Source organism: Lipotes vexillifer, unplaced genomic scaffold (assembly GCF_000442215.2).
Source record: "Lipotes vexillifer unplaced genomic scaffold, Lipotes_vexillifer_v1.1 scaffold1491, whole genome shotgun sequence".
NCBI lineage: Eukaryota > Metazoa > Chordata > Mammalia > Artiodactyla > Lipotidae > Lipotes > Lipotes vexillifer.
Window position 1 is genome coordinate 49,900 of NW_006771679.1, and position 21,156 is coordinate 71,055.

The 21,156-nt window shown below is 39.0% G+C and overlaps 1 protein-coding gene across 1 annotated transcript in view; it reads left to right on the forward strand.

Moving 5' to 3' along the window:
* Positions 1-21,156, forward strand: part of PIBF1 (progesterone immunomodulatory binding factor 1) — a 195,598-nt gene that overhangs the window by 7,157 nt on the left and 167,285 nt on the right. The window contains exons 2-4 of the mRNA XM_007447100.1: positions 8,271-8,371; positions 11,472-11,670; positions 14,364-14,483. Of these exons, the coding sequence (XP_007447162.1) occupies positions 8,271-8,371; positions 11,472-11,670; positions 14,364-14,483 (420 nt within the window). The remainder of the gene's footprint in view (positions 1-8,270; positions 8,372-11,471; positions 11,671-14,363; positions 14,484-21,156) is intronic.

The following is a 21,156-nucleotide window of genomic DNA, read 5'->3' on the forward strand; positions in this document are numbered from 1 at the left end:
GGAAAGAGTAAAGAATTTTCTAAAGTCTAAGAGTGAACTAAGGTGCATGGAGGCTTAAGAGGGAGCACAGCATATTAGGGGAATGGCAAGCACTTACTCTTGCTGGAACAGAGTTTTCTTTTAAGCTAGGGATGAGAGACATGGTAGGTAAGGGCCAGATCAAGAAGGATTAGTATAGCATGCCATGAAGTTTGGAATTTATTCTGAAGACAGTGAGGACGCTCTGAAGGATTTAAAACTGGGGAAATAAATTTTTGATAACATTTTTAAAAGATATGATAAAGGAAGATAGTTTTGGAGACTGAGAAGACTGAAGGCAGGGAAACCAGTTAGGAAACCATTATAATAATCCAGGTGAGAGATTACAGGGGTCTAACTGAAAACTTGTCAATGGGTATTAAAGAGGATGGTATAGTTTTGACAGCTTTTTACGGAATAAATTCAACAATAAAAATAATGATGTCAGAAGAGGGGGAAGATGGCGGAAGAGTAAGACGTGGAGATCACCTTCCTCCACACAGATACATCAGAAATACATCTACACATGGAAAAACTCCAACAGAACACCTACTGAACGCTGGCAGAAGACCTCAGACCTCCCAAAAGGCAAGAAACTCCCCCACGTACCTGGGTAGGGGAAAAGAATGAACAGAGACAATAGAATAGGGACGGGTCCTGCACCAGTGAGAGGGAGCTGTGAAGGAGGAAAGGTTTCCACACACTAGAAGCCCCTTCGCGGGTGGATCCTGTGGGTGGCAGAGCTGGAGAGCTTCAGAGCCGCGGAAGAGAGTGCAGCAGCAGGGGTGCAGAGGGCAAAGTGGAGAGATTTCCGCACAGAGGATTGGTGCCGACCAGCACCCACCAGCCCTAGAGGCTTGTCTGCTCACCCACCGGGGAGGGCGGGGCTGGGAGCTGAGGCTCGGGCTTCGGTCGGAGCGCAGGGAAAGGACTGGGGTTGGCTGCGTGAACACAGCCTGAAGGGGTTAGTGCACCACAGCTAGCCGGGAGGGAGCCTGGGAAAAAGTCTGGACCTGTTGAAGAGGCAAGAGACTTTTTCTTCCATTTTTGTTTCCTGGTGCGTGAGGAGAGGGGATTCAGAGCGCTGCTTAAAGGAGCTCCAGAGACGGGCACGAGCCATGGCTAACAACACAGACCCCAGAGACGGGCATGAGACACTAAGGCTGCCGCCACCAAGAAGCCTGTGTGCGAACACAGGTCACTCTCCACACCTCCCTTCCGGGGAGCCTGTGCAGCTCACCACTGCCAGGGTCCCAGGATCCAGGGACAACTTCCCCGGGAGAACGCACGGCGCGCCTCAGGCTGCTGCAACATCACACCGGCCTCTGGCGCCGCAGGCTCACCCCGTGCTCCGTACCCCTTGCTCCCCCGAACTGAGTGAGCCGGAGCCCCCGAATCAGCGGCTCCTTTAACTCCATCTTGTCTGAGCGAAGAACAGACGCCCTCCGGCGACTTACATGCAGAGGCGGGGCCAAATCCAAAGCTGAACCCCGGGAACTGTGCGAACAAAGAAGAGAGGGAAATCTCTCCCACCAGCCTCAGGAGAAGCGGATTAAATCTCCACAGTCAACTTGATGTACCCCGCATCTGTGGAATACATGAATAGACAACAAACCATCCCAAATTGAGGAGGTGGACTTTGAGAGCGAGATTTATTATTTTTCCCCTTTTCCTCTTTTTGTGAGTGTGTACGTCTACGCTTCTGTGTGAGATTTTGTCTGTGTAGCTTTGCTTTCAGCATTTGTTCTAGGGTTCTATCTGTCCGTTTTTTTTTTTAACGTTAAAATTATTTTCATAATTATTTTTCTATTTTAATAAATTTATAATTTTATCTTTATTTTATTTTCTTTTATCCTCTTCCTTTCTTTCTTTCTTTCTATCTTTCTTTCCTTCTTTCTTTCTCTCTCTCTCTCTCTTTCTTTCTTTCTTTCTTTCTTTTTTTTCTCCCTTTTATTCTGAGCCGTGTGGATGAAAGGCTCTTGGTGCTGCAGCCAGGAGTCAGTGCTGTGCCTCTGAGGTGGGAGAGCCAACTTCAGAACACTGATCCACAAGGGACCTCCCAGCTCCACATAATATCAAATGGCAAAAATCTCCCAGAGATCTCCATCTCAACACCAACACCCAGCTTCACTCAACGACCAGCAAGCTACAGTGCTGAACACCCTATGCCAAACAACTAGCAAGACAGGAACACAACCCCACCCATTAGCAGAGAGGCTGCCTAAAATTATAATAAGTCCACAGACACCCCAAAACACACCACCAGACGTGCACCTGCCCACCAGAAAGACAAGATCCAGCCTCATCCACCAGAACAAAAGCACTAGTCCCCTCCACCAGGAAGCCTACACAACCCACTGATTCAGCTTTAGCCACTGGGGACAGACACCAAAAATAACGGGAACTACGAACCTGCAGCCTGCAAAAAGGAGACCCCAAACACAGTAAGATAAGCAAAATGAGAAGACAGAAAAACACACAGCAGATGAAGGAGCAAGATAAAAACCCACCAGCCGTAACAAATGAAGAGGAAATAGGCAGTCTACCTGAAAAAGAATTCAGAATAATGATAGTAAAGATGATCCAAAATCTTGGAAATAGAATAGAGAAAATGCAAGAAACATTTAACAAGGACCTAGAAGAACAAAAGATGAAACAAGCAACGATGAACAACATAATAAGTGAAATTAAGAATACTCTAGAAGGGATCAATAGCAGAATAAATGAGGCAGAAGAATGGATAAGTCACCTGGAAGATAAAGTAGTGGAAATAACTACTGCAGAGCAGAATAAAGAAAAAGAATGAAAAGAACTGAGGACAGTCTCAGAGACCTCTGGGACAACATTAAATGCACCAACATTCAAATTATAGGGGTTCTAGAAGAAGAAGAGAAAAAGAAAGGGACTGAGAAAATATTCGAAGAGATTACAGTTGGAAACTTCCCTAATATGGGAAAGAAAATAGTTAATCAAGTCCAGGAAGCACAGAGAGTCCCATACAAGAAAAATCCAAGGAGAAACACACCAAGACACATATTAATCAAACTGTCAGAAATTAAATACAAAGAAAACATATTAAAAGCAGCAAGGGAAAAACAACAAATAACACACAAGGGAATCCCCATAAGGTTAACAGCTGATCTTTCAGCAGAAACTCTGCAAGCCACAAGGGACTGGCAGGACATATTTAAAGTGATGAATGAGAAAAACCTACAACCAAGATGACTCTACCCAGCAAGGATCTCATTCAGATTTGATGGAGAAATTAAAACCTTTACAGACAAGGAAAAGCTGAGAGAGTTCAGCACCACCAAACCAGCTTTACAACAAATGCTAAAGGATCTTCTCTAGGCAAGAAACACAAGAGAAGGAAAAGACCTATAATAACAAACCTAAAACAATTAAGAAAATGGGAATAGGAACATACATATCGATAATTATCTTAAATGTAAATGGATTAAATGCTCCCACCAGAAGACACAGACTGGCTGAATGGATACGAAAACAAGACCCATATATATGCTGTCTACTAGAGACCCACTTCAGACCTAGAGACACATACAGACTGAAAGTGAGGGGATGGAAAAAGATATTCCATGCAAATGGAAACCAAAAGAAAGCTGGAGTAGCAATTCTCATATCAGACAAAATAGACTTTAAAATAAGGACTATCAGAAGAGACAAAGAAGGACACTACATAATGATTAAGGGATCGATCCAAGAAGAAGATATAACAATTGTAAATATTTATGCACCTAACATAGAGCACCTCAATACATAAGGCAAATACTAACAGCCATAAAAGGGGAAATTGACAGTAACACATTCATAGTAGGGGACTTTAACACCCCACTTTCACCAATGGACAGATCATCCAAAATGAAAATAAATAAGGAAACACAAGCTTTAAGTGATACATTAATCAAGATGGACTTAATTGATATTTATAGGACATTCCGCTCAAAAACAACAGAATACGCATTTTTCTCAAATGCTCATGGAACATTCTCCAGGATAGATCATATTTTGGGTCACAACTCAAGCCTTGGTAAATTTTAGAAAATTGAAATTATATCAAGTATCTTTTCCGACCACAATGCTATGAGACTAGATGTCAATTACAGGAAAAGATCTGTAAAAAAATACAAACACATGGAGGCTAAACAATACGCTACTTAATAACAAAGTGATCACTGAAGAAATCAAAGAGGAAATTAAAAAATACCTAGAAATAAATGACAATGGGGACACGACGACCCAAAACCTATGGGATGCAGCAAAAGCAGTTCTAAGAGGGAACTTTATAGCAGTACAGTCCTACCTTAAGAAACAGGAAACACCTCGAAGAAACAACCTAACCTTGCACCTAAAGCAATTAGAGAAAGAAGAACAAAAACACCCCAAAATTAGCAGAAGGAAAGAAATCATAAAGGTCAGATAAGAAATAAATGAAAAAGAAAGGAAGGAAATGGTAGCACAGTTCAATAAAACTAAAAGCTGGTTCTTTGAGAAGATAAACAAAATGATAAACCATTAACCAGACTCATCAAGAAAAAAAGGCAGAAGACTCAAATCAATAGAGTTAGAAATGAAAAAGGAGAAGTAACAACTGACACTGCAGAAATACAAAAGATAATGAGAGATTACTACAAGCAACTCTATGCCAATAAAATGGACAACCTGGAAGAAATGGACAAATTCTTAGAAATGCACAACCTGCCAAGACGGAATCAGTAAGAAATAGAAAATATGAACAGACCAATCACAAGCACTGAAATTGTAACTGTGATTAAAAATCTTCCAACAAACAAAAGCCCAGGACCAGATGGCTTCACAGGCAAATTCCATCAAACATTTAGAGAAGATCTAACACCTATCCTCAAAGTCTTCCAAAATATAGCAGAGGGAGGAACGCTCCCAAACTCATTCTACGAGGCCACCATCACCCTGATACCAAAACCAGACAAGGATATCACAAAGAAAGAAAACTACAGGCCAATATCACTGATGAACATAGATGCAAAAATCCTCAACAAAATACTAGCAAACAGAATCCAATAGCATATTATAAAGGATCATACACCATGATCAAGTGGGGTTTATTCCAGGAATGCAAGGATTCTTCAATATATGCAAATCAATTAATGTGATACACCATATTAACAAATTGAAGGAGAAAAACCATATGGTCATCTCAATCGATGCAGAGAAAGCTTTTGACAGAATTCAACACCCATTTTTGATAAAAACCCTGCAGAAAGTAGGCATAGAGGTAACTTTCCTCAACATAATAAAGGCCATATATGACAAACCCACAGCCAACATCGTCCTCAATGGTGAAAAACTGAAACTATTTCAACTAAGATCAGGAACAAGAGAAGGTTGCCCACTCTCACCACTCTTACTCAACATAGTTTTGGACGTTTTAGCCACAGCAATCAGAGAAGAAAAGGAAATAAAAGGAATCCAACACGGAAACGAAGAAGTAAAGCTGTCACTGTTTGCAGATGACATGATACTATACATAGAGAGTCCTAAAGATGCTACCAGAAAACTACTAGAGCTAATCAATGAATTTGGTAAAGTAGCAGGATACAAAATGAATACATAGAAATCTCTTGCATTACAGTATGCTAATGATGAAAAGTCTGAAAGTGAAATCAAGAAAACACTCCCATTTACCACTGCAACAAAAAGAATAAAATACCTAGGAATAAACGTACCTAAGGAGACAAAAGACCTGTATGCAGAAAATTATAAGACACTGATGAAAGATGATACAAATAGATGGAGAGATATACCATGTTCTTGGATTGGAAGAATTAACATTGTGAAAATGACTCTACTACCCAAAGCAATCTACAGATTCAATGCAATGCCAATCAAACTACCACTGGCATTTTTCACAGAACTAGAACAAAAAATTTCACAATTTGTATGGAAACACAAAAGACCCCGAATAGCCAAAGCAATCTTGAGAATTAAAAACGGAACTGGTGGAATCAGGCTCCCTGACTTCAGACTGTACTACAAAGCTACAGTAATCAGGACAGCATGGTACTGGGACAAATACAGAAAGATAGATCAATGGAACAGGATAGAAAGCCCAGAGATAAACCCATGCACATATGGTCACCTTATCTTTGATAACGGAGGCAGGAACGTACAGTGGAGAAAGGACAGCCTCTTCAATAAGTGGTGCTGGGAAAACTGGACAGCTACATATAAAAGTAAGAGATTAGATCACTCCCTAACACTGTACACAAAAATAAGCTCACAATGGATTAAAGACCTAAATGTAAGGCCAGAAACTATCGAACTCTTAGAGGAAAACATAGGCAGAACACTCTGACATAAATCACAGCAAGATCCTTTTTGACCCACCTCCTTGAGAAATGGAAATAAAAACAAAAATAAACAAATGGGACCTAATGAAACTTCAAAGCTTTTGCACAGCAAAGGAAACCATAAACAAGACCAAAAGACAACCCTCAGAACGGGAGAAAATATTTGCAAATGCAGCAACTGACAAAGGATTAATCTCCAAAATTTACAAGCAGCTCATGCAGCTCAATAACAAAAAAACAACACAATCCAAAAATGGGCAGAAAACCTAAATAGACATTTCTCCGAAGAAGATATACAGACTGCCAACAAACACATGAAAGAATGCTCAACATCATTAATCATTAGAGAAATGCAAATCAAAACTACAATGAGATATCATCTCACACAAGTCAGAATGGCCATCATCAAAAAATCTAGAAACAGTAAATGCTGGAGAGGGTGTGGAGAAAAGGGAACACTCTTGCACTGCTAATGGTAATGTAAATTGGTATAGCCACTGTGGACTACAGCATGGATGTTCCTTAAAAAACTACAAATAGAACTACCATATGACCCAGCAATCCCACTACTGGGCATATACCCAGAGAAAACCATAATTCAAAAAGAGTCATGTACCAAAATGTTCATTGCAGCTCTATTTACAATAGCCAGGAGATGGAAACAACCTAAGTGTCTATCATCGGATGAATGGATAAAGAAGATGTGGCACATATAGACAATGGACTATTACTCAGCCATAAAAACAAACGAAATTGAGCTATTTGTAATGAGGTGGATGGACCTAGAGTCTGTCATACAGAGTGAAGTAAGTCAGAAAGAGAAAAACAAATACCATATGCTAACACGTATATATGGAATTTAAGAAAAGAAAATGTCAAGAAGAACCTAGGGGTAAGACAGGAATAAAGACACAGACCTACTAGAGAATGGACTTGAGGATATGGGGAGGGGGAAGGGTAAGCTGTGACAAAGTGAGAGAGTGCCATGGACATATATACACTACGAAACATAAAATAGATAGCTAGTGGGAAGCAGCCGCATAGCACAGGGAGATCAGCTCGGTGCTTTGTGACCACCTAGAGGGGTGGGATAGGGAGGGTTGGAGGGAGGGAGACGCAAGAGGGAAGAGATATGGGAACATATGTATATGTATGACTGATTTACTTTGTTATAAAGCAGAAACTAACACACCATTGTAAAGCAATTATACTCCAATAAAGATGTAAAAAGAATAAAAATAAAAATGATGTCAGATAAGAAGAAGCAATGGAGGAGATATATCAAATATGCCTGACTCAGATTTTTTTGCTTTGGAGACCAGGGAGATGCAAGGAATATAAGATAGGTGAGAGTGATGACTAAGTTCATTTTGGACATTTATAGCAACACCCATATAGTCAATTGAAGATGTATAGTAGGCAGAGATTATAGATGGATCTGAGGTATATATGCAGGGTCTGGCCAGGAAATAATTAGCTGGGCAAGGCACCAGCATAAAAATTCCAGTTGTCAAAGGGTTTTTCACTTAGATTAGATTAACGGGAAAAAATTATCTTAATGACAGCCTGGCAAAAAAACTTTCATAAGGCCGCAGATTCAAAGCATAGTTTTTTTGTTTTTTGTTCGTTTGTTGCAGTTGGGCCACTGTTGTGGCCTCTCCTGTTGCAGAGTGCAGGCTCAGTGGCCATGGGTCACGGGCCCAGCTTCTCCGCGGCATGTGGGATCTTCCCAGAGTGGGGCACAAACACATGTCCCCTGCATCGGCAGGTGGACTCTCAACCGCTGCCCCACCAGGGAAGCTCCAAAGCATAGTTTAACAACCATTTGTATGAACGAACAGAAGGTTTTATTTAACGATAAATTTGCAAACTGACCGTATAATTTACCTTTTTCTCTTTTTTAAGATTGAAGAATTGGAAGAGAAGCTTAATGATGCACTTCACCAGAAGCAGCTACTAACATTGAGATTAGAAAACCAATTGACTTTTCAACAAAAGGATGCCAGGTAAAAGTTTTAAAAAGCAGCAATACCGGGCTTCCCTGTGGAGCAGTGGTTGAGAGTCCACCTGCCGACACAGGGGACACAGGTTCGTGCCTCGGTCCGGGAAGATCCCACATGCCGCGGAGTGGTAGGCCCGTGAGCCATGGCCGCTGAGCCTGCGCATCCGGAGCCTGTGCTCCCCAATGGGAGAGGCCACAACAGTGAGAGGCCCCCGTACCGCAAATATATAAATAAACAAGTAGCAATATCTATCTGGCAGTTAGTAATGTCATTACCCATTCATGCATGTGATCATAAGCTAAAATAGAGAAATCTTAAATCAAAGACGGTAACAATTTTTACATCCAGACTGACAAAAAAAACTACTTGATACGTACACAAAATTCAAAAAGCCAGAATTCAACATTCATTCAATAAATATTGCCTGTGTCAGTGAACCATAAATGACAATGGAAGCTCTGTAAACTCACCACCACTTAACTGGCTACCTGGATTAAGTTCTTCATTTGCTCTGTAGAACATACTTATATATTCTTACGGCCCATTGAATTCTTCTGGGCTAATGTACTTTTTGTTTGCCTACATACTTTCTCCAGCTCAGTTGTGTGTTTATCCAGTCTGTTGTGTTTACTCTCAAATATGCCTATGCCAGTCATACTTATTATACTTATATAATCATACTTACACTTAATTAAAATTATATTTTAAAATGAGTACAAAAACATGTCATTTCTTTGCAAACTATAATGAATTCTTTGGAAAGATTCAATTAAAGTGAGTGCCTAGAAATCATCAAATTAAGTGTAAGCAAGAGGTGTTTAGAGATTAGGGGCAAAAATCAAATCCATAAAAAGTATCCTCAGATTTGCCAAGTGTCTTTTTTTTTTTTTTTTTTTTGCGGTTACGCGGATTTGCCAAGTGTCTTTTTTTTTTTTTTTTTTGCGGTACGCGGGCCTCTCACTGTTGTGGCCTCTCCCATTGCGGAGCACAGGCTCCGGACGCGCAGGCTCAGTGGCCATGGCTCACGGGCCCAGCCGCTCCGCGGCATGTGGGATCTTCCCAGACCGGGGCACAAACCCGTGTCCCCTGCATCGGCAGGCGGACTCTCAACCACTGCGCCACAAGGGAAGCCCCCAAGTGTCTTTTAAAAAGTTCTCCTGCCATTGTAAAGAAATCAAACTTGGAAATCATGAAAAATGATTTACAGAAAAACAAAGCATATCTCCATATTACAAAAAATCTGGAACTTATGTAAAAAATGTTGCCAATGAATGTCTATGTCTATATTTCAATTAGCTGTAAATGTGTAAAGTAGGTGTCTTTTCCCTTTATAAGATCTTACTCTTTAACTGATTAAAAAATTATCAGACCAATTATCAGCTACTATCTCATTAGATCAGTGGTTCTCAAATTTTAGCATGCATCAGAACCACCTGCCGGGCTGAAAAAAGATTGTTGTGTCCCACCCTCAGATTCTGATTTGAGTTGGGCCCTGAGAATTTGCATTTTTACCAAGTTCCCAGATGGTGCTAATGCTGCTACTGGTTTGGGGATAACACTTTGAAAACCACTGCATTGCATATAGGACTTCTACTCTATTTCTTTAGGCACTGATCAAATTAAATGAAGTGGAGAGGGTGGTAGGAGACTATTGCAGTAATTCTCTTGATAGCTGAGAGTAGTAAAAAGTGGTTGGATTCTGAATATATTTTGAAGGTAGAGTTGATAGGATGTCCTAATGGATAAGATGTGGGGTTTAGGAGAGAAAGAGGAATCAAGGATTGTACCAACCTTTTTGGCCTGAATAAATGAAGGGATGAAATTGCTGTCAGCTAAAGATGGTTGGGGGTGGTGGTGGGATGAATTGGGAGATTGGGATTGACATACATACACTAATATGTATATAATAGATAACTAATAAGAACCTGCTGTATAAATAAATAAATAAATAAAATAAAATTCAAAACTAAAGATGCTGAAACCATAGCGGAATAGGTTTGTGAGAGAAGAGCAGGAGTTCAATTTGGAACACGTTAAGTTAGAGTTGTCATATTAGAAATCCATGTGGAGGTATATGAGAAGTCTGATCTAGAGATATAAATCTGGAGTCACTAGGATATAGATGGTATTTAAGTCACGAGACTGGATGAATTCCCCAAGGGAGTGAACACAGACGGAGGAGAGGACTGAGTACTCCAACACTAAGACAAACTAGATAATAAGACCGAGAAAGTGCCACCAAGAAAATAGGATAAAAATGAAGAGGAAAAAAATATGGTGTCTGGGAAGCCAGATGAAGAAACTGTATAAGGAGGGAGAGATCAGATGTCTGAAGTGCTATTGATAGGGATGGAAAGAATTGAGAATTGATCATTAGCAATCTGAATGTTACCAGACCTTATTGGCCTGGGTTTAAGAGGAAAGGCATTGAAGAGAGTGCATACAGAAAACTTTTGAGAAACAAAAGGGGCAGTGAAAGGGGGTCAAACATTGTGGGAGCTTGTTTGTTCATTTATTTTAAGACAGGACGAATAACAGCATGTTTGTATGTTGATGGGAGTGATACAGTAGGAGGGGGAAAAAATCAGAGGGTGCCTTCCTGCTCAAAATTTTTGGGTCGGCAACTAACAATGTGTACTACATGTATTTCTTGAGAAAGGTGGTTGATTATATGTGGATTACTGTTTTCATTACCTCATTGGTTGAATGAATACATTATGGTGATTCAGTTTTGCCATCTTAAAGAGGTATACCTTGAAGTACCTGGATAAAGACAAATGAAAATTACTTTAATGAGTAGGGTCCAAAGCAGATATATAAGATTTACACCTTAAGGAGAAAACATGTATAATTTTATAATTTGAATTTTAAACGTTATTAAGAACATTAATTTTCTATTTAATAATTTATGTGGCTACACATTCAGTAATTAGTATAGCATCGTCATTTCGTGTTTAACTGGTAAAGTCAGCATTTAGCTGGAGCCAAAAATACTATTAAGCTTCTCATTTCTTAATTTTATGTTACTATAAAAAAGGAACTTTGAGAAAATTAGATCTCAGTGATTTTTTTTAAGCTTGCTATACATTCTCTCCTAATGTAGAAAATATCAAGAACTAATGAAACAAGAAATGGAAACTATTTTATTGAGACAGAAGCAACTAGAAGAGACAAACCTTCAGCTAAGAGAGAAAGCTGGAGATATTCGTCGAAACCTGCATGACTTTGAGTTGACAGAAGACCAATATATGAACCTAAAAGGTCTTCCGGAAGATCAGCTTTCTATTCCTGAATATGTGTCTGTAAGTGTCTTATATCATTATAAAAAAAAAAAAAATGCATATATTTCCAGACTAAAATTTGCCATTTCTATAGTAGCCATAACTATTTTTTTTTTGCCATAACTTTTGAAGTACCTAATTGATAAATTATTTTATGGCTCTGATCTGAAGGTAGTGAGTGAATGGTGTTCAGATCACCAAATTTTAAAGCGTCTTGGCCATTGACCTCCGAAGTCAAGCAATAAATAGGGCTCTAAAGTTAATGGCTGGATAATCCATAGAAATGCATTATTTTATCATAAACTGTGGCAGTTTATAATGTTCTCAAATGAAAAATTATAGAGATAACAGATTAGTGTTTGCCAGGGGTTAGGGACATTAAAGAAGAGGAGAGTGGTGTGATTATAAAGGGACAGCATGAGGGCGATCATTACGGATCTAGGTCAGGATCTCAACTGCAGTGTTGGTTACACAAGTCTGTACATAGGATTGATCTATGGCAGTGTTCTCAAATCTTTCTGATATCAGCATCCATTTATACTCTAAAAATTATTGAAGACCCCAAAGAGATTTTGCTTATATAGACTATATCTGTTAATATTTACCATATTCAAAATTAAAACTGAGAAATTTTTACAATACAGGAATACACAAGTACACACTTCATTAGCCTTAAGGGCGATGATATCACACGTCATGTAGCCACCGGCAGACACTTAATGGGCATAAGATTAAGAGTAAAACAGGCAAAAAATCTTAGTATTACTAGGAAAATAGTTTTGGTCCCATGGATTTCCTGAAAGGGTCTCAGAGTGGCAGGGTGGGACCAGGGCTCCCAAGAGCACACATCTCACACAAACTGCAAGTTTATGATATATAGAGGTCATTTCACCCTAAGAGGCTTGATTTTTTTCATCTGTAAAAGGGTTAATAATAATAACAGTGCCTTTTATTCAATAGCTTGTCATAATCTATGATGAAAAAGAATCTGAAAAAGAATATATATATTTATATGTATAACTGAGTCACCTTGCTGTATAGTGGAAACTAACACAACATTGTAAATCCACTATGCTTCAATTAAAAACGAATAATAATAACAGCAACTTTCTGTTGAGGTAATTGTGAAGATTAACTATGAATTTGTATGTAAAATGCTTAACACAGTGCTTAGAACATAGTAAACACATAATAAATATTACTAGTCCTTTTTGCTGTAGTGGTTGCTACTCTTGGTTCTCATTTGGATAAGGCTTCCAGATTAATGATTTCCTACAAAATGGAGTACTGTTTTTTGTCCAGCTTTTTATTTAACATAGCTTGAACATAATTGTTCTGCCCAAAGTACTGTCCAGAACCAATTAAATATCTCAAGTGCTGACATTGAGGCTTTATCCATTGTAGATGGAAAGTATCCCATTAGTGGCAGGCATACATATTTTTGTTCTCTGATCTGTTAATGTTCCTTGTCTTATCTTTTGTTTTCAGACAGTACCGTCCTAACTAGTTAATTATACACAGGTTCATTGTGTCAAGTACTAGCCTTAGGACTTGCCTCTTACCAAATATGGTACTCCTGCAATACAGCAATACATTAAGGAGTTTCAGATTGTATGCCTATACAGTAAATTGTCCCTAATTGCCCTCTCCTAATTTGCTGATAGCTTAGTTTTTGTAGGAGCTTGTTAGTTGGAACACTTTACTAAGTTAGGGCAGGCAAATTCCCCTGAGAGAATTACGAGTGGGAAGAGAGGTCTGAACTGAATGGAACAGTGACATGAAAATACCTCCTGATTCATCCTGATTATCCCTTCCACAGCAGTGGTAGTAAGTAGACTTCACCAAGAGCCTGGGGTGTAGGCTTTTCCTATATTTAGGTATGGGAGACAGAGCAGTGCACAAACCAGACAAAAATTCCTGTCCTCACAGAGCTTACATTCCAATGGAGCAACACACACAACAAATTAAAATATGTAGAACGTTTGTCCTAAATGCTCTGGAGAAAAGAGTAGGAATGAAGAATGAGGATGCTATTTTAAATCAGTGTAGGGGAGGGACTTCCCTGGTGGTCGAGTGGTTAGGACTCCGTGCTCTCACTGCCAAGGGACCGAGTTCGATCCCTGGTCGGGGAACTGAGATCCCACAGGTGGTGCAGCCCCCAGAAGAATCTGGTTAGGGAAGTCAGGGAGGGTTTTACTGATAGGGTGATGTCTGGTCAGAGACCTGAAGGGAGTGAAAGCATGAGCTGTACATTTATATGTGAGAAGAGCTTTTCCATCAGAGGGAAAGAAAGAGCAAGTGCAAAACTCTGGAACACTTGATGTGTTGAGGAAATAACAAGCGGATAGTGTGGAGTGAGCAGTAGTGGGAGGTAAGGAGTAAGGAGAACATAGAGGACTGATAGAAGAGAGGAAAGAGAGACCGTGTCACAGGCGGGGAGTTACAGATAATCTGGGCCTTGAGGGGACTTAATTGAACATTAAGACTTAATGAAGTATTAGTGGTCAGGGACAATTAAAGACCGTCTTGTATCATCTTTGTACAAACAGAACTTCAGTGTATAGGCATATAATCTGAAACTCCTTAACACTTTCCTTTATTATCTTAATACTTTTTCTTGTAGTACTGATAATTGACAGTGCTATTAATTAGCAAATTTTAATTGTAATTTGGGTCTCGAGACTGCTTATTAATTTGATTTTTTTTTTTCAAAGATTCGGTTCCATGAACTAGTGAATCCATTAAGAAAGGAAATCTCTGAACTACAAGTGAAAAAGAAAGACCTGGCCGAAGAATTAAGTGAAAACAAGGGTCAACTGAAACAACTGACCGAGGTTTGTATAATTTTGATCCCTGGTGTGAAGAAGCTCCAAGAGGTCCTTAAGATTTGTGAAAGGTAATATAAAAATCAGTGAAAGAAAAATGGAACTCGGGGATGCTGACTGCTGTGATTCTTCATAAGTAGTGGGAAGGAGGTGAGACTGGAAATAGCCATCTTATTTTGGCAGGGTACGTCCATGATATTGGCCGTAATCCCCGGCTGAGTGTTTTGTTGTTGTAACTCATTTCATTCTCAGTTCTTCATTACAGATCCACCCTGTTGGTGATAAGAAAGGGAGCCCTTGTCCATTTATCAGTCATTTTGCCTCTTCATCAAATACAGTTAGCTCTCCTAATACCTGTTCAGAGCACATGCACTAATATTAGCATCCGCCCCAGTGATGCCTGGTGCTGTGCTAGGTGCTGGCAGCAGTGAGTACAAGAGAGACAGTGCCTGCCCTTCCAGAGTTCAAATTCTACTAGGTTGGAGTTATACCTTAGATGATATCTTGACACTCATTCTTTGTGTGACCTTGAACAGCTCATTCAATGTTTCCTGCTCTGTCAAATGAAGAAAATAATACTATTTGTCCATTTACTTCATTGAATTGCTCACATTTCTGTTTCAAAGTAAAAATGTGATTTTTAGCAAGGTTGCCTATAAATAACTATTTTGTGTCCTATTTCAAGGGCAACTTTTACCAAAGATCTGTTATCCAGAAATAAACAATTATGATTTAATTTATATTTTGATGCTCTGATTTGCTGCACTGTTAGTGCTGGATGGAATCTACTTCGGTCATTTATAGAGCCAATATTACAGGCAAATGAAGACTCAGCTTCCTTCTGCTCATAGGAGCATTGAAGTCATCAGGAGCGATGCCAGAGAGGCCGATGTGCTGATGTGAACCCTACCACAGAGGTCTATTATGGTGGTTTTTTTCTGCTGCTAACCTGCCACATTGTGCAGGTAAACTGTTTTGCACACTTAGAAAAATAGCTCTTAACTTTTAAAAAATTTGCATCTAAAGTCAAAATAATAAAGGTCAAAGAAGACCTCAGTTTGGCTACTAACTAATTTTTCAGCCTCGGGCAAATCATTTAATCTCCATTGTCTCTGTAGAATGCCCAGAATGGTGATGGTGGTGGCAGCAGTGGTGGCGGTGTGGCACAGCGTTCATTAGAGACAAGGCAGATAAGTTTTCAGGCTTAGTTCTGCAGCACCTTATGGTACGTCAGCGTCCCTCAGGGACTTCTTATTTTTTAGAGGGAGGACTGGAGGAGCTTTCTATGTTTCTATCAAACCACTTCTTTTTCTTTTTTTTTTTTGCGGTACGCGGGCCTCTCACTGTTGTGGCCCTTTCCCGTTGTGGAGCACAGGCTCCGGACGCGCAGGCTCAGCGGCCATGGCTCACGGGCCCAGCCGCTCCGCGGCATGTGGGATCTTCCCAGACTGGGGCACGAACCCGTGTCCCCTGCATTGGCAGGCAGACTCTCAACCACTGCGCCACCAGGGAAGCCCAAACCACCTCTATTTTAATCCCTTTTGACATTTGGGGATTCTAAGAGTACTTTCTCCTGAACAAAGGATTCTTTGGACCAAAGAAAAAAAAAGAAAAAGAAGGCTTGGATCTCTAAAATTATCATCAGTATGTGACATATTTTTACTGTGTGGTAAAGCAAGTCTTTCTACTCTCAGGGGTCAGTAGTGGCATTCTATCCCAGATTTTAGTTTGTTTCAACCTTACTAATACCTTTAGTATTTTATTGACATGAAAGCATAGAAATTTAACACTGGTTTCACTCATAGAGTTCCTGAGTGTTTTTAGTTCATGAATACTTCTTGAACACAGAAGCAGTTTTGTTTGTGAACTTGTGTTATGGTTCTCCAGAGAAACACAGCCAATAGGGTATGTAAATATATATGGAGAGACGTATATTTTAGGGAACTGGCTCTTGTGATTGTGGAAGCTTGGCGAATCCAAAATCTAATGGGGTAGGCTGGCAGGCTTGGAGATTCAAGGGAGGGTTGCAGTTTGAATCCAAAGGCAGTCTGCTGACAGAATTCCTTCTTGCTCAGGGGAGGTCAGTCTTAGTTCTAGTGAGCCCTCAGCTGATTGGATGAGGCCCACCACGTTACGGAAGGTAAACTGCTTTACTCAGAGTCTACTGATTTAAACGTTAATCTCATCTAAAAAATGCCTTCACAGAAACATGTAAAATGTTTGACTGAATATTTGGGTACCATAGCCTAGCCAAGTTGACGTAAAAAATTAGCCATCATAGAACCTTTCCATGTGCAAGTTTGCTTCTTAAAGGTTTACCACCTCTCAGCTGAAAATATAATCTTCTGTCTTAAACCTTTTCCTGAACTTAATAATAATATAAAGAGGGAACTGAATCACATTCAGGAAAAAAAGAAAAAGTAATGCCTTATCTCCCTAGTAAAAGGTCTTAGAAACTCAGAGAATATGATTTAGACATAATAGAATTACTTTTGTATTAAAGCCACCCTTAAAGTTAGATTCTTCTGCTCTGTCAAGGGCCTAGTACAGGTCAACTTGCCCAACACTCAGAAAATATAGACTGAAAAATTTTAAATGAAAAGTCACCAGCTAGGGCATTTTTATAAGGATATAGTGAGCAAATGTTAATATCTAATATTAAAAGAAATTTTTTTAGCAATATATTGTGGGGGGTTATTTTTTGAAATGGTTTGTTAAATTATTTACTGCTCTGGTATCTGGAGAATTCAGAGATACTAGTTTGAGTTTCATCTCTGCAACTCGACGATGGTGTGATGATCTTGGATAAAAAACTTAGTCTTTACTACACCTCCCTGCAGTCCCCATCTGTAAAATAGGGATGAGAATATGTAACATCTGCCTCACTCACATGGCCATTATTATGAGAATAAAATTTTTTCAGTAAATCACTGTACCTTGATTATGTGGCAAGCATTGTTCTAGGTGCGTGGAATACCTCAGTGAACAAAACAGAGATCTCTGGCCTCATGGAATTTATGTTTTAAAAGGAGTGCAGGGGGCTTCCCTGGTGGCGCAGTGGTTGAGAATCCGCCTGCCAGTGCAGGGGACACAAGTTCGATCCCTGGTCCGGGAAGGTCCCACATGCCATGGAGCAACTAACCCCATGCGCCACAACTCCTGAGCCTGCGTGCCGCAACTACTGAAGCCCATGTGCCTAGAGCCCACGTTCCACAACGAGAAGAAGCCACCGCAATGAGAAGCTCGTGCACTGCGACGAAGAGTAGCCCCCGCTCGCTGCAACTAGAGAAAGCCTGTGTGCAGCAACAAACACCCAACACAGCCAAGAATAAATAAATAAATTAAATAAATTTATAAAAAAAATAAAAGCGCAGGGAGGGACTTCCCTGGTGGTCCAGTGGCTAAGACTCCATACTCACAATGCAGGGGGCCCAGGTTCGATCCCTAGTCAGGGAATTAGATCCCACATGCTGCAATGAAGAGCCCACGTGCTGCAACTAAAGATCCTGCATGCCACAACTAAGACCCGATGCAGCCAAATAAATAAATAACTATTTTAAAAATAATAAAATTAAATTTTTTAAAAAAGGAGTACAGGGGAACAAACAGTAAGCATTATATTGGAAAGGAAGCACAAAGTAAAATCTCGAGTTTGCAGATAGCAAAGTTTTTCTGAGTGGTAGAGTACTACGCTAGTAAGGCAAATTGGACGAAGATCTCAGAAGATTAGTAGACTGATTATAACCTGTGTGTTTTCTTTTATGTAACCTCTCAGTTTATGATCCCCAAATCAGCATATTCAAAATTGGTCACCAGCCCTAGAGACTATATTTTTTTCTGTTTTATTATGAAAGTTTTTGAGCATAGGTAACTAGAAAAAATTTTACAATGAACACCAGTATACCCGTCACCTAATTTCTGCCATTAGCATATCATTATACTTATCTTAATCACATACCTGTCCATCTATCCATCCACTGGTCATATTTAATTTATGAGGAATTGCCAGACTGTTTTCTTTTTAATGTATCAGTAGTTCCTTTTTATTGTTGGGTAATATTTAATTGTATGTATTTATTCATTCTCCAGTTGATGAGCATGTGAGTTATTTCCACTTTGGAGACATTATAAATGAAGCTGCTACAAACGTTTGAACATTGGCTTTTGTGTGGACATACATTTTTGTTTTTCTTGTGTAAAATTTAATAGATTTTTCACTTCTAGATTTCCATTTGGTTGTTATAGTTTTTATTTCTCTGCTATTTGTGTATTCATTATAAACACATTTTCCTTTACACCACTGAGAATAGTTAAAATCTCTGCTTTAAAATCCTTGTCTGCTAATTCCAAAATCTGAGTCACCTCAGAGTGTGTCTCTGTTCATTGTCTTTTCTTTTAAGGATGGGTCATATTTTCCTGTTTCTTCAAAGGTTGAGTAACTTTAAATTGATAATTTAAATCTGAGTAAATTTAGATCTTAACATTGCAACTGTTAGGTTGTGGAGACTGCATTTTGACAGTGCTGATGCTTTTGTTTTAGCAGGAATTTAACTGGTTTGTGCTCAGATAGCATGCTCTGTCTCTTGGGCAGCAGCTCAAATTTCAGTTAGGCTTTTTTGGCCTTAGTAGGACTGCTTGGGTCTGTCCTACACATGTGTTGTTCAGAGGTCAGCCAGAGATCTGGCAGAGATTATTCACAGAACTCAGAGTGCCCATTTCTGGCTGTCTCTAGAATTCCCTCCTCACTTTAGAGCAGCTGAGTTGCCCCAAACTCTTGTTTTCTGGTTCCTCAAGCTAGAAAGATGAAGGATATTCTGTTGTACCTTTATCATCCAACTTGGCACATAGTAGGCCTGCCTTCCAGATAAAAGACATTTTAAAAAGAGAGAGACCAGGAAATTTACCCAATGCTGTTCCCTTCATCCTCTCGTAGAAGACATCCCTCCAGAATCTGCCTGATTTTGGTCACTTTCCTGTGCCTTCAGATGGTTGTTTTATATTTCGTCCAGAATTTGAAGTTGTATCTGCAGTAGGGTTGGTCAGATGGGAACTTGGAACCATCACCAGAAGTGGAATCACCTTACAATTTTGTTTTAAACACAGGTAAAGGAAGAGAAAATCCAGTCTGTGCATGTAAAATATTTAGCTTTGAAACCCTCTGTTTTCTCTAAAAAGAATCTTAGCTTCATTGGAGAATCTTTTTTCTCAACATGTTTAACTTTGTACTGATATGGGTGATGACTCGTTAGGCATTATGAAGAAAAATATTAAAAGCAAAATAAAATACATCACTAGACCTTGAACAAAATGTACAGCTTTGAACATTGTAATTTTGGTTGTTTGCACTACTTACCTATTAATAATTATTGAATTCCTGATATAGCCATAAAGTTCAGAGTTTGGAAAGTAAGATCCAGTATTTGGGCAGCTGAGTTTACTATCTGAGGACATATAAAGATTAGTATGTGTCAAATGAACACCAACAGCTGGGGAAAGTGTGATTGAAGTTCATAGAATCACAAAATCATAAAATCACATAAGGTGAGGATTGACTTGCAAGGGGATAAACTCAGGACAAATACAAGATGGTACTACTATTTTATAGAACAAGTAGTAAATTAATAGGAAACTTAAAAGAGGAGGCAAGAGCCAACAAATATAAATGCCTCAAAAATGGCAGCATCATGGCAATTCCATGTGGGTTACCAAGAGAAACTAAGATATTTGTTATGGCTCTGAGTTTTAAAACTGGGAGTTAGGAAAACAAACTTTCCGGTTTACTAAGACTGTTGGATTGAGTTTTGTCTTTTCCAAAAATGAACTTAATGATTTTTTTTACCACATGGTGGCAGCATATATCCATTTATTTCTGTAACCAGTTTTGGGCTACTCAAAACATCTTGTCATTTTTGACCTAGAGGCCAAAGTGTTATATTGTTACCTTATTTTCATTTATATTCCTTATTTCATATCCATTGCCTTAAATCAATCAAATACTATGTTTTTCTAATAAAATTTAGTAGATATATAACGGAGATAGAATTTTTAAAATTGAAACTTTTGTGGCAAAACATGTAATCTTCAGATCAAAGGTGTCTCAGTTATTACACTAATTTTCATAATTACACCTAACAAAAGCATTCAGAGATGTTAAAGCCCCACAAGTACACAATTAATTGTGCCTTTATTCATATAAGCTGCTAGTTCATGGCAGATATGAAGTGAAAAACTGATTTGTTCAATATCTATTACATGAAATGTAATAAAATGTGATTTTTGACCTTTAAAAAAGAAGTCGCTCTTCCTGAAGTTCCAATTTTAGTAGATTTCTGGAATTTTCTTTCATTATTTTTTTCCACATCTTTAGTTATTTGGAAATAATATCTGGATACTAACCCCGGAAAATAGGGCTCATCTTTTACTTCAAGTTGAGAGTTTTTTTATAAGCATCAGTAACATAGTCTAATTATAGCATATTTTGAGCTGTATTTCATACATGAGCTTGTGTATGGCACTTAGTGTTTTCGTAAGTGCTATACGTTTATTTCCTATTTATGAAATCTCTTTGTAACAGGTCAGAATTTTGGTCCAGTACATGTAGCTAAGCTATGTGCAACTGTTGTGCTATTGCAGAGTTATTTCAGAATGCTTTTTTTCAAAAGAAAGAAGTGTTAACAATATT